Source organism: Odontesthes bonariensis, chromosome 11 (assembly GCF_027942865.1).
Source record: "Odontesthes bonariensis isolate fOdoBon6 chromosome 11, fOdoBon6.hap1, whole genome shotgun sequence".
NCBI lineage: Eukaryota > Metazoa > Chordata > Actinopteri > Atheriniformes > Atherinopsidae > Odontesthes > Odontesthes bonariensis.
Window position 1 is genome coordinate 7685127 of NC_134516.1, and position 13391 is coordinate 7698517.

The window sequence follows — 13391 nt, forward strand, 5'->3', positions numbered from 1 at the left end:
TAAATCAATAAAGATTGGTGTTTATTTAGTTCTGCATTACATTTACTTTCTGTATTATTACTGTCTGTACATGTACACAAAGGGACAAATTAAACATGTGAATGTATGAAAACCCTGGGATTTCAACATCAGTTCACTTTAAATCATGTGATCATAGCAAACTTTATATTTCACACAGTAAACAGTAAATATTTCCAGTCCAAAGCAGATGTTGTGGACTGTTCAGGTCCCCATGCTGTTTGTAAAGGATCCTTTCAGTCCTCTTTGTGAGCGTTCAACAGCAACATTCAGCAACATTCAGCCATCAGGAACCAGCTCCAGTCCAGGTCTCCTTTCATCATCTAACAGGAAGTGAATGTGTGAAACATCAGGATGAACCCCGGCTGCTCACCAGACCTCTGCTCATTGGAGCAGAATCAGTGAACATCTGTCAGCAGGTTGGAATCCATCTGGGCTGATGGCAGCTCAGTGATTCCTCTCTGATGTCACAGTTTGTCACATGTGCAGCAAACTAACTGCAGCTGACTTCAGCTGAATGGTCTCAGTTGAAGTCAGCTGCAGAGAAACACAACCTGCTGATACTCAGTGTGAAGCTTTGACTGGAAACACACAGAAAAACAACATCCTGGAAGAATGGCAGCTTCCATCTTTAAAGGACTGGAAGAGGAAGAAGTTTCCAAGGAATCATTCAGAAGAGTTTCAAACAGAAAGTGACTGAGTCCATGAATCTGAAAAGGTGTTTCTGAGTGAAAGAGACAGACATGAACAGACTGAACTATCTGTTCAGCAGGGATTCTCTGACAGGAGGACACTCTGTATACTCAGCACAGAGACAACCAGGAACCAGATGACCTGAACCAGACTGCAAATCCAGGATGCAGAGGTTCTTCAGTGAATGTGGTGCTGAAGGTGTGGAGGTGGATCAGTGTGTCAGAGGAGACTCTGTAGAAGGACAGAGTGCCAGCAGGACGGTCCACATACACTGCTGCTCTGTTAGAGACAGAGGTGGAGGAGGAGGAGGAGGAGGAGGAGGAGGAGGAGGAGGAGGAGGAGGAGGAGGAGGAGGAAGAGGAGGAGGAGGAGGTGATGGGTGTTCTTCTCTTATTGTGACAGACAGAGTAACCTCCATCAGAGCTCAGACTCCAGGACTGATCATTAAATCCAAACACACCATCTCCTCTCCTGCTGATTCCTCTGTAACTCACTGATATATAAACGTCTCCTCTCCACTCGACCTCCCAGTAACAGCGACCAGTCAGAACATTTCTACACAGCAGCTGAGGACACCAGCCATCAAACCTGTCTGGATGATCAGGATATGACTGAACCTCCCTCACATTTGTCACCTTCCTGTTGTTGTTAGACAGTTTCAGGACTCTGTTCACTGTGTTTGTGTCGATTGTGAGTTGACAGGAATCTGAAGGAGAGAACAAACACAGTCCAGCTGCAGTTATTGATCTATCATCTGTTCACTTTGATCAATGAGTGATGGGACAGTGTGACGATGGCTGGATGTCATGAATCAGATGAAGAACACACTCACACTTCCTCAGCCCTGGTGTCAGCCATCGTTCTCCAGCAGGCTCCACCCTGAAAGGAGGAGGGGGGTCAGAGCAGCACCGTCTCTTTCAGCATCAAACATGGACATTACATGGCTCTCACACACATTGTTCTACACTGAGAAAGGAACAGTCCAACATCTGGACACATCCACTGCAGTGGAGCATCTGGAAACTACAATGAGCAGAATCAACACTGACGCGTACAAAACTGCTTTGTGGAAGTCACAATTTCTTCTTTCAGCCGTCTCCTCCTTTTCATCTCTTCACATATGAAGAACACTGTAAAAACTCCTGATCTGACCCAGACTTGCAACCTTCTATCTGCCCTAAAGTCTGACTGATCTGCTTCTGACAGGAACATCCTCTGCACAGCAGCCTGCCTCAGATTCTTCACATTGTTTTCACTGTTGCTCTTTTTTCTGACTCAGCTGGGAAATGTTAAAGTGACTTCTTTTCCGTGCACATGAAGCTAAATGACTGTCAGAAACAGTTTGAGGCAGGTTTTTAGCTGTGACAGCTTGTTTCCACACTGACCACAGCTGCTTCATCATCACACTGAGGATTTGTTCCCTCACATTATCATTGCAGATGCTGCTGTTGTGAGGACAGCAACACATTTCAGAGGGATCAGCAGCATCAGCTCACCACACTCCTTCCAAATCTTATCCAGGATTCATTTCCACTTTGAAGTGCAGTCACATCATCAAGCTTCTATTTAGTCCAACATCCACTCTGTTATTGAAGCTGATTGATAATCTGATGTATGATCAAGCAGCTTTTCAGCATCTATCAGATCGGCTGCCTGGACAAGATGAGCAGCAGCAACTTCATCTGCTCAAAGATCTCTATTCAAAGCCAGAGTGTCACAAAGCTGATATCCAAGATGGCAGCACGTCCCTCTGTCTGTTACCTTCATATTGAACTAAACAGATAAATGCTGCAATGCCACTTGTGTGTGATGTTACACGGAGCATTGGCACCAATAGAAGACAACATGGATAAAAGAGTTTGGAGGGAATGAGCGTTCAGGACCAAAATATTTATGATGCTTAAATGTCTGTCTCATTTAAATTAATTTTCTGGGTCTGTTGCTGTGTTTCACCATCAGGAACCTCCAATCAGCAGGATTAATGAAGGAAACTTTACCTGAACCACAGGGGTTTATAAATCTTTATGCTAAGCTAGGCTAACATGTCCTGGACCCAACCTTGTAAATGAATCAGGGTCAGAGGACCAAAAAGACGTTTCTAAAAATGAAAGACTGTTCCTTTAACATGCAGAGATCTGTCCAAACTAAATCAACTCTGACCAACAGACACTTCTCGTTGTTGTTCCTGCAGATGTTCTCCTTGCAGACCTCCTCTACAAATGGGTTAGGGTTAAAGGTAAAAAGGCTCCTACATGTGGGATTGTTCATGCAACACTCAGCAGGAAGCACAGGGCTGAGTGCAGGACAGAGAACATGTTCTCAGCTCTTCCTCCTCTATAGCCGCTTTCGGACTGTAGGAACCTTTAGCAGTTCTAATAACCTTTTAATCCGCGGGGCCGTTTTCTCCCGTGTTCAGACATACAGGAACTCGGGGCTATCTCCCTCAGTTCCTATAACCATTTCGGCTCCTTCTCCGAGGTCGGGTCTTTTCATGGTTCTATAGAACGCATCTGACGGAGGTGTGTGGTGGTCGGTAGCTAGGCCCCTTGTCATGCTATCACGGCTGAAATGTTTCATCATACCACACAGACAGAACCGGCGTGTGTTTAATAAGTTAAACTTACACGTGGTCTCCTTTGTCTGCAGCGCTTTGCTCTCCTTTTTTCCTTCATGAAACGAAGAAGTATGGCCTGCGCTCAATCCTTCGTCTCCTGACTCTCTCTGTGAGCTCTTCCAGCCTCCATGTTAGATGCCCGATGTGATCGTCCATGATTAATATCACCATCATGCAGACCGTGAACACGGTGGCCTCCCCGCTCTCCATGTTAGCTTCTTTGTGGAGGTTTTTCTTCTCTCCTACTTTTACCGGGTTTTGTTTTGTTTTGTTGTTGAATGTGGCGCTAAACGGCTAACGTAACACGTCACTGACGCAGACGGCTGCGCGCGGCGCATCAGTCCCGACTCATGTGCGAATGCAGACTGAAACAGTTCCGCTGGGGAAGGACAGTTATCAGAACGAAATTTGAGTAGGACAGTTCTTATAACTACTCTGTCCGAAAGCGGCTATTCAGACATTGTGTGGCTGCAGCAGGCCTCTCCATACCTGAGTGTGTGTGGATCCTTCAGTGCAGCCCTCAGCAGCTTCTCTCCTGAGTCTCCTGGATGGTTGTAGCTCAGGTCCAGCTCTCTCAGATGGGAGGGGTTGGAGGTCACAGCTTCAGCCAGAGAAGCACAGCCTTCCTCTGTGATCAGACAGCCTGACAGGCTGCAGACACACACAACAACAGAAACTCTGAGAGAACTGCTCTGAAACTCAAGCTGAAGGTCATCCAATGGTAACATTATTCTTAGAGAAAGATTTTTTTCATCATTTTGCTCCAGTAACAGTTTCAGATAAAATGAGAAGAAAATATAAACAATCTTCTGTGACAAACAAAGAGGAAACATGGCAGCAGTGAATGAAAAACCTGGATGAAAAGCAAACCTCTGAGAATAAAAACTTTAGATTATTGTGAATATTTCAACATTTCACTCTTCACTGAACTCTGCACACCTCAGACTTCCAGCACACCCCAGAGTCCTGTCATCTCCTCAAATATTCTGATGACTCTGCAGCTGTTGGCTGTATCATGCACAGTTCCTCCACATTTGAGTTGAGCTTTGCTCACAGCCTGACTGGAGCATTAACTGGAACACCTTCCTTATAACTGTTCACATGCAGAGGAGCAGAATCCAGTTACTGACTGAAGTCTGTCTGACGCTGCAACTCTGCGGCCTGAGTGAGAACATCTCATTGTTGGATATGTTCCCAACAGAGCTCTTTGCTCTCAGGCTGCAGGTTTACTTGTGGTTCCCAGAGTTTCTAAAAGCAGAATGGGAGGCAGAGCCTTCAGTTATCAGGCCCCTCTCTGTGGAACCAGCTGCCAGTTTGGCTTCAGGGTACATGTAAGTACAGCTGAACTCACTGTACACCTGTTGTCTTTAAGTTACTTGAATGGTGATTTTATTACATGCTTTAAGTGACCACCAGCTGACATGTAGTCTTAATGGGCTGATTTTCAGTCACACTTTCAAACTGTGACAAAAACCCCAGAAAATCCTTGAATGAGAGCAGCTTTATTGGGAATTCAGCTGGATTAATATACACCTACACTTTACTGTTTTTACTAAAAGAAACAACAAGAAGGAACATCCACAGAGCACCTCGGTCCATCTGAGCCCAGCTGAGCGTACACGTGATTTCATCCTCATCTACATTATCTGGAGTGTTAGTGTAGTTTGGAGAAGCTTGTTTTCATACAGTCCTTACCTGAGAGTTTCCAGTCTGCAGTTTGGACTCTTCAGTCCAGCAGAAAGCTGCTTCACTCCTGAATCCTGCAGGTTGTTGTTACTCAGGCCCAGTTCTGTCAGGCTGGAGGACTGGGAGCTGAGAGCTGAGGACAGAGCTGCACAGCTTCTCTCTGAGAGGTTACAGCCACTCAGGCTGAGGAGGGAGAAAATACATTCATTAATCAATCAAATAACCTTTATAGAATTCTTTCCCATTTGGTTTTGTTTATTTGTCTGTGGAAATAAAGTAAAAAAAATGATAGAATAAAAGAAGTTAAACAGTTTTTTTTTTAGAGTTTCTCATCCTCAGACATGACAAAACAGACATTAAAATAAATCCACACTTCAGTTCAGAGTGAAGACATGCAGCTGTCTGTGTGGAGCTGTTTTTCAAGAGCTTCTAGCTGTAAAATATTATTTTTTGTGCCATATTAAAAGTTAGAGTCAGACTTGGTGAGGAGCTGGGACTTGGAGATCCAGATTGTAGTCACCTAAAGGCATCTATTTATAAAAATCACACTTTCCAATGAGTTCAAACATGTCTTATTTACTTCCAGTAACACTTAGAAGGATTCTGTCTGTTTGGGAAATAAATTCAGCTTCTGATTCACTAAAGGATGATGTGGCTTTGTCGCCACACATCTGTCTAATTCACAGTCGCCTTCACAAAGGAGGTTCACCTCAAACCAAATAACCAACCAAATATCATCCCTTTGCCCCAGTGCAGTGTGTCCACATTTAAAGGTTTTATGCACTATTTTAAAGGAAAAAACTGCTCATATTTCTGTAAAGTAGTTTACATTGGGTATGTGATGGATCTGTGTTTTAGGACAAATCTACAGGAATGGAAAGGAGTTAAAGTAAAAGAGCACTTAAGTATTTTTCTTTAAACTGTGTGTGTTATATTTCATTATCAGAGTTATTTAAGCCAGATAATCAAAGGGCAGAACAGATCAACCTGTTTCATAGATCAAAGTACCTGGAAGCTGCATTTTAATCCAATAACCCAGAATTATATCAGCTCTCACCTGGAAAGTTCATGAATCCTTACCTGAGAGTTTCCAGTCTGCAGTTTGGACTCTTCAGTCCATCAGAAAGCTGCTTCACTCCTGAATCCTGCAGGTTGTTGTTACTCAGGCCCAGTTCTGTCAGGCTGGAGGACTGGGAGCTGAGAGCTGAGGACAGAGCTGCACAGCTTCTCTCTGAGAGCTCACAGCCACTCAGGCTGAGGAGGGAATGAGATGGAAGCAAATAACTTGATCCATTAATCAATCAAACTACATTCATATTTGATAAGTGGAAGAATTCTCTTTCCCTGTTTGTTTCTGTTTATTTGTTAAAGACATTAAAGTGTGATGGAAGATGTCTACATGTGCCGTCTTAGCTCAGTAGATGGAGAAACTAAAAGATGTATCTGCTGCTGTTATTGGCTCATCCTGTGATCAGATCAGCTCAGCAAAGAACACCATGTGAGCAAAGCATCTTCTCACACTAACAGTCAGCTGTTTCTCCAGCACCAAAGTGTTATCTGGCCCAGCTCAGCTGTGGCTCTGTAGCTGCAGCCTTTGTCTGTCACTCTGCAGACTGACATGCTTTCTGTAGGACTGACGGACCTTTCTACCAAGAAATTAATACATGAATGACAACATGTTCTTCTCTTTCTTAGACTCAAGACTTAAAAAGTTTCCACAGAAGAGTAAGTTAAAAAGCACAAACTGAATTTTGGTTACTTTGTTAAAGTTTCTCATGTTCAAAATGGACAAAAAAGAGATCTAAACTAAGTCTACACTTCAGGACGTACTGAACACATGCAGTCAGTGTGAGTCTGACGAGTCTGGGGAGGAAACATCAGATAAAAACAACAACATTCCAGTGGACTGTGTGGAGAAATACATTTTGGCCTTAACTCAAAAAAAGATAACGTGGGTTTTTCAACCGCACATCTGTCTAATTTACAAAGGGTCAAATTTAGCTCAAACCAATCAACCAACCAAATATCACTGTTCCTGTGCAGTATGTCTACATTTAAAGAAGGTTTTATGTACAAGATGTAAGGAAAAAAACAGCTAGAATTGATGTAAGTCAGTGCTGTGGCATCCAGTTCTCACAGATCAGCTCTGTTTGCCACACACAGTTTAAATTAAATGTCTAACATCTCCTCAGAGTTGGTGGTAGTTGCAGGACATTTAAAATCTATGTTTCTGCACGGTCAGACTTCCCATTTATCATGGTAGCAGTGAGTGTTGCAGGATGAAAGCATCATAATGCCAGACACAACACTACTGCTACATATGGTTGTAGAACAGCTCTCAGTTTACTTTGGGTATGTGATGGATCTGTGTTTTAGGACAAATCTACAGGAATGGAAAGGAGTTAAAGTAAAAGAGCACTTAAATATTTTTCTTTAAATTGTGTGTTATATTTCTTTATCAGGTATTTAAGCCAGATAATCAAAGGGCAGAACAGATCAACCCGTTTCATTGATCAAAGTACCTGGAAGCTGCTTTTTCATCTAATAACCCAGAATTATATCAGCTCTCACCTGGAAAGTTCATGAATCCTTACCTGAGAGTTTCCAGTCTGCAGTTTGGACTCTTCAGTCCATCAGAAAGCTGCTTCACTCCTGAATCCTGCAGGTTGTTGTTACTCAGGCCCAGTTCTGTCAGGCTGGAGGACTGGGAGCTGAGAGCTGAGGACAGAGCTGCACAGCTTCTCTCTGAGAGGTTACAGCCACTCAGGCTGAGGAGGGAGAAAATACATTCATTAATCAATCAAATAACCTTTATAGAATTCTTTCCCATTTGGTTTTGTTTATTTGTCCATGGAAATAAAGTAAAAAATGACAGAATAAAAGAAGTTAAACAGTTTTTTAGAGTTTCTCATCCTCAGACATGACAAAACAGACATTAAAATAAATCCACACTTCAGTTCAGAGTGAAGACATGCAGCTGTCTGTGTGGAGCTGTTTTTCAAGAGCTTCTAGCTGTAAAATATTATTTTTTGTGCCATATTAAAAGTTAGAGTCAGACTTGGTGAGGAGCTGGGACTTGGAGATCCAGATTGTAGTCACCTAAAGGCATCTATTTATAAAAATCACACTTTCCAATGAGTTCAAACATGTCTTATTTACTTCCAGTAACACTTAGAAGGATTCTGTCTGTTTGGGAAATAAATTCAGCTTCTGATTCACTAAAGGATGATGTGGCTTTGTCTCCACACATCTGTCTAATTCACAGCCGCCTTCACAAAGGAGGTTCACCTCAAACCAAATAACCAACCAAATATCATCCCTTTGCCCCAGTGCAGTGTGTCCACATTTAAAGGTTTTATGCACTATTTTAAAGGAAAAAACTGCTCATATTTCTGTAAAGTAGTTTACTTTGGGTATTTGATGGATCTGTGTTTTAGGACAAATCTACAGGAATGGAAAGGAGTTAAAGTAAAAGGGCACTTTAGTATTTTTCGTTAAACTGTGTGTGTTATATTTCATTATCAGAGTTATTTAAGCCAGATAATCAAAGGGCAGAACAGATCAACCTGTAGGGGCAGCTTCGCAGCTGCCTCTTCTGAGCAGATAAAACTTCGTCCAACGCGCGTTGTAGAAAAATAAAGTCTATTTATTTGTTCACATTCAAACCCAACAAAAGGTTTCATTAACTCAAAGTATACAAACAAAAAGGGCTCCATTTCGGAGGTTTCCACAAACACGGTTAAAAGACTGTTTGCCTCTTCCGCTCCCAGCTGGCCACCTGAGCGAGGCGTTTTTTATGAAACGTCATTCCAAATCCAATTAGACACGTCACACAGTAGGCCAAACAGAGCGGACCAAGCAAGACAGTCCAACAACAAAATAAACTAGAAAGCTGCAAGCAGCTGTGAGCGGGACCGAGGTGTGCGTACGTTGGGATGTGCGCACGTTGGGGCATGCGCTGGACGCTGGAGCCGCAGCTCTGCCCACACACACGATACCCTCTGCGTACGTACGAGCACATAATAACTCCAATGAGGAGGGGTTTTTGAAAATTTCTAGGGGGCGCCACTGAGCCATTTTGCTCAGCCCACACACGATACCCTTCACATACGAACGAGGTCATCAGGGTGGACGTGTGTGCCAAGTTTCATTAAGTTGCGATGATGATAAGGCTTTCAAATCACAAACGCCATCACACGATTGTCACCGCCTGGCCACGCCCACACCGTTCAGAGTTTGGAAAAGCTTCTCAAGAGTTTTCTTCCCCCCTAGCTTAAGAGTAACCTGGCCAAGTTTGAAGATTTTAGCATTAAATATGTAGGAGGAGTTTGATCAAATGCGAGGTGTGAAAAAAAAAGATGTTTCCAACCACCAGCAGGTGGCGCTATGGGTGGATGTCACTATGATAATATGTACGCGTTCAGGCTGGGTCCAGCATTCACCGTATGAAGTTTGGGACAGATTGGATAATGTATGTGGGAGTTATAAGCAACTTAATTTGTTGTGGCGAGTGATGGCGAGTCATCAAACTTTGAGGCGTCGCCACGCCCACGCCCTTTGAGGTTTGAAAAAGTTTCTCCATGAATTTTTCCCCCCATGTCTTAAGAGTAACCTGGCCAAGTTTGAAGTCTGTAGCATTAAATCTGTAGGACAAGTTCGATCTTATACAAGGTGTAGAATCGGTCAAAAATGGCACGAAAACGCACTTTCCATCCAAAATGGCCGACTTCCTGTGGACGTGGGACCATGGCGGCATGAGACTTTTTTGTGCGTCTGGGCATGATGAATGAATGTACCGAATTTCGTCGTTCCACGCAAAACTAACCCCAATGTGTGGACCATTTTTAAGTACCCTAGGGGGCGCCACTGAGCCACTTTGCTCCGCCCACACACGATACCCTTCACATACGTACGAGGTGTTCAGGATGGACGTGTGTGCCAAGTTTCATGACGTTGTGATGATGATAAGGCTTTCAAATCACAAACACCATCACACGATTTTCACCGCCTGACCACGCCCGAATTGTTCAGAGTTTGGAAAAGTTTCTCCATGAATTTTTGCCCCCATGTCTTAAGAGTAACCTGGCTAAGTTTGAAGCTTGTAGCATTAAATCTGTAGGAGGAGTTTTATAAAATGTGAGGTGTGGCAAAAAATGACATTTCCGACCACCAGCAGGTGGCGCTATAGGAGGATGTCACTATGATAATATGTACGCGTTCAGGCTTGGTCCAGCATTCACCGTATGAAGTTTGGGACAGATTGGATAATGAGTGTGGAAGTTATAAGCGACTTAATTCTTCATGGCGAGTCATAACTTTGAGGCGTCGCCACGGCCACGCCCTTTGAGGTTTGAAAAAGTTTCTCCATGACTCTTTTCCCCCTTGTCTTAAGAGTAATCTGGCCAAGTTTGAAGCTTGTAGCATTAAATCTGTAGGACGAGTTCAATCAAATGCGAGATGTGGAAAAAAAGAGATGTTTCCAACCCCCAGCAGGTGGCGCTATAGGTGGATGTCGTTATGATAATATGTACGCGTTCAGGCTGGGTCCAGCATTCACCGTATGAAGTTTGGGACAGATTGGATAATGTATGTGGGAGTTATAAGCGACTTCATTTTTTGTGGCGAGTGATGGCGAGTCATCGAACTTTGAGGAGTTGCCACGCCCACGCCCTTTAAGTTTTGAAAAAGTTTCTCCATGAATTCCCCCCCCCATGTCTTAAGAGTAACCTGGCCAAGTTTGAAGTCTGTAGCATTAAATCTGTAGGACAAGTTCGATCTTAAGCAAGGCGTGGAATCGGCCAAAAATGGCACGAAAACGCACTTTCCATCCAAAATGGCCGCCTTCCTGTGTACGTGGGACCATGGCGGCAAGAGACTTTTTTGTGCGTCTGGGCATGGTGAATGAGTGTACCGAATTTCATTGTCCTACGCGAAACTAACCCCATTGCGGGCACCATTTTTAAGCATCGTAGGGGGCGCTACAGAGCCAATGAGCAACTCCCAAAGATATAATGTTTAGATTCTTTCATGTCGTCGACTAGCACGTGGCGCTCGCAAAATTTCCTGAGTTTTCGCATACCTTTTGCAAAGAATAAGAAAGAAAGAAAGAAAGAATAATAACTAGAAAGCTGCAAGCAGCTGTGAGCGGGACCGAGGTGTGCGTACGTTGGGATGTGCGTACGTTGGGCATGCGCTGGACGCTGGAGCTGCAGCTCTGCCCACACGCACGATACCCGCTGTGTACTTACGAGCACAGCATAACCCCAATGCGGAGGGGTTTTTGAAAATTTCTAGGGGGCGCCACTGAGCCATTTTTCTCCGCCCACACACGATACCCTTTACATACGTACGAGGTCGTCAGGGTGGACGTGTGTACCAAGTTTCATTACCTTGAGATGATGATAAGGCTTTCAAATCACAAACGCCATCACACGATTTTCACCGCATGGCCACGCCCACACCGTTCAGAGTTTGGAAAAGTTTCTCCATGAATTGTTGCCTCCATGTCTTAAGAGTAACTTGGCTAAGTTTGAAGCTTGTAGCATTAAATCTGTGGGAGGAGTTTGATAAAATGTGAGGTATGGAAAAAAAAGACGTTTCTGACCACCAGCAGGTGGCGCTGTTGGTGGATGTCACTATTTTATCTATGCGCATTCAGGCTGGGTCCAGCTATCACCGTATGAAGTTTGGGACAGATTGGATAATGTATGTGGAAGTTATAAGCGACTTAATTTTTCATGGTGAGTCATAACTTTGAGGCGTCGCCACGGCCACGCCCTTTGAGGTTTGAAAAAGTTTCTCCATGACTCTTTCCCCCCATGTCTTAAGAGTAACCTGGCCAAGTTTGAAGCTTGTAGCATTAAATCTGTAGGACGAGTTCGATCATATGCGAGATGTGGAAAAAAAGAGATGTTTCCGACCACCAGCAGGTGGCGCTATAGGTGGATGTCGTTATGATAATATGTACGCGTTCAGGCTGGGTCCAGCATTCACCGTATGAAGTTTGGGACAGATTGGATAATGTATGTGGGAGTTATAAGCGACTTCATTTGTTGTGGCGAGTGATGGCGAGTCATCGAACTTTGAGGAGTTGCCACGCCCACGCCCTTTAAGTTTTGAAAAAGTTTCTCCATGAATTTCTCCCCCCATGTCTTGAGAGTAACCTGGCCAAGTTTGAAGTCTGTAGCATGAAATCTGTAGGACAAGTTCGATCTTATGCAAGGCGTGGAATCGGCCAAAAATGGCACGAAAACGCACTTTCCATCCAAAATGGCCGCCTTCCTGTGTACGTGGCACCGTGATGGCAAGAGACTTTTTGGTGCGTCTGGGCATGATGAATGAGTGTACCGAATTTCGTCGTCCCACGCGAAACTAATCCTATTAAGGGGACCATTTTTATGCACCGTAGGGGGCGCTACAGAGCCAATGAGCAACTCCCAAAGATTTAATGTTTAGATTCTTTCATGTCGTCGACTGGCACGTGGCGCTTGCAAAATTTCCTGAGTTTTCGCATACCTTTTGCAAAGAATAAGAAGAACTAGAAAGCTGCAAGCAGCTGTGAGCGGGACCGAGGTGTGCGTACGTTGGGATGTGCGTACGTTGGGCATGCGCTGGACGCTGGAGCTGCAGCTCTGCCCACACGCACGATACCCGCTGTGTACTTACGAGCACAGCATAACCCCAATGCGGAGGGGTTTTTGAAAATTTCTAGGGGGCGCCACTGAGCCATTTTTCTCCGCCCACACACGATACCCTTTACATACGTACGAGGTCGTCAGGGTGGACGTGTGTACCAAGTTTCATTACCTTGAGATGATGATAAGGCTTTCAAATCACAAACGCCATCACACGATTTTCACCGCATGGCCACGCCCACACCGTTCAGAGTTTGGAAAAGTTTCTCCATGAATTGTTGCCTCCATGTCTTAAGAGTAACTTGGCTAAGTTTGAAGCTTGTAGCATTAAATCTGTGGGAGGAGTTTGATAAAATGTGAGGTATGGAAAAAAAAGACGTTTCTGACCACCAGCAGGTGGCGCTGTTGGTGGATGTCACTATTTTATCTATGCGCATTCAGGCTGGGTCCAGCTATCACCGTATGAAGTTTGGGACAGATTGGATAATGTATGTGGAAGTTATAAGCGACTTAATTTTTCATGATGAGTCATAACTTTGAGGCGTCGCCACGGCCACGCCCTTTGAGGTTTGAAAAAGTTTCTCCATGACTCTTTCCCCCCATGTCTTAAGAGTAACCTGGCCAAGTTTGAAGCTTGTAGCATTAAATCTGTAGGACGAGTTCGATCAAATGCGAGATGTGGAAAAAAAGAGATGTTTCCGACCACCAGCAGGTGGCGCTATAGGTGGATGTCGTTATGATAATAT

General features: G+C 44.1%; 1 protein-coding gene across 1 annotated transcript in view; it reads right to left on the reverse strand.

The window, feature by feature from the left end:
- Positions 1-541: 541 nt before the first annotated feature.
- LOC142391181 (NLR family CARD domain-containing protein 3-like) overlaps positions 542-13391 on the reverse strand; it is a 43686-nt gene continuing 30836 nt past the window's right edge. The window contains exons 6-11 of the mRNA XM_075476958.1: positions 6842-6874; positions 6092-6265; positions 3815-3976; positions 1544-1590; positions 1172-1417; positions 542-555 (exon numbers count right to left, since the gene is read on the reverse strand). Of these exons, the coding sequence (XP_075333073.1) occupies positions 542-555; positions 1172-1417; positions 1544-1590; positions 3815-3976; positions 6092-6265; positions 6842-6874 (676 nt within the window). The remainder of the gene's footprint in view (positions 556-1171; positions 1418-1543; positions 1591-3814; positions 3977-6091; positions 6266-6841; positions 6875-13391) is intronic.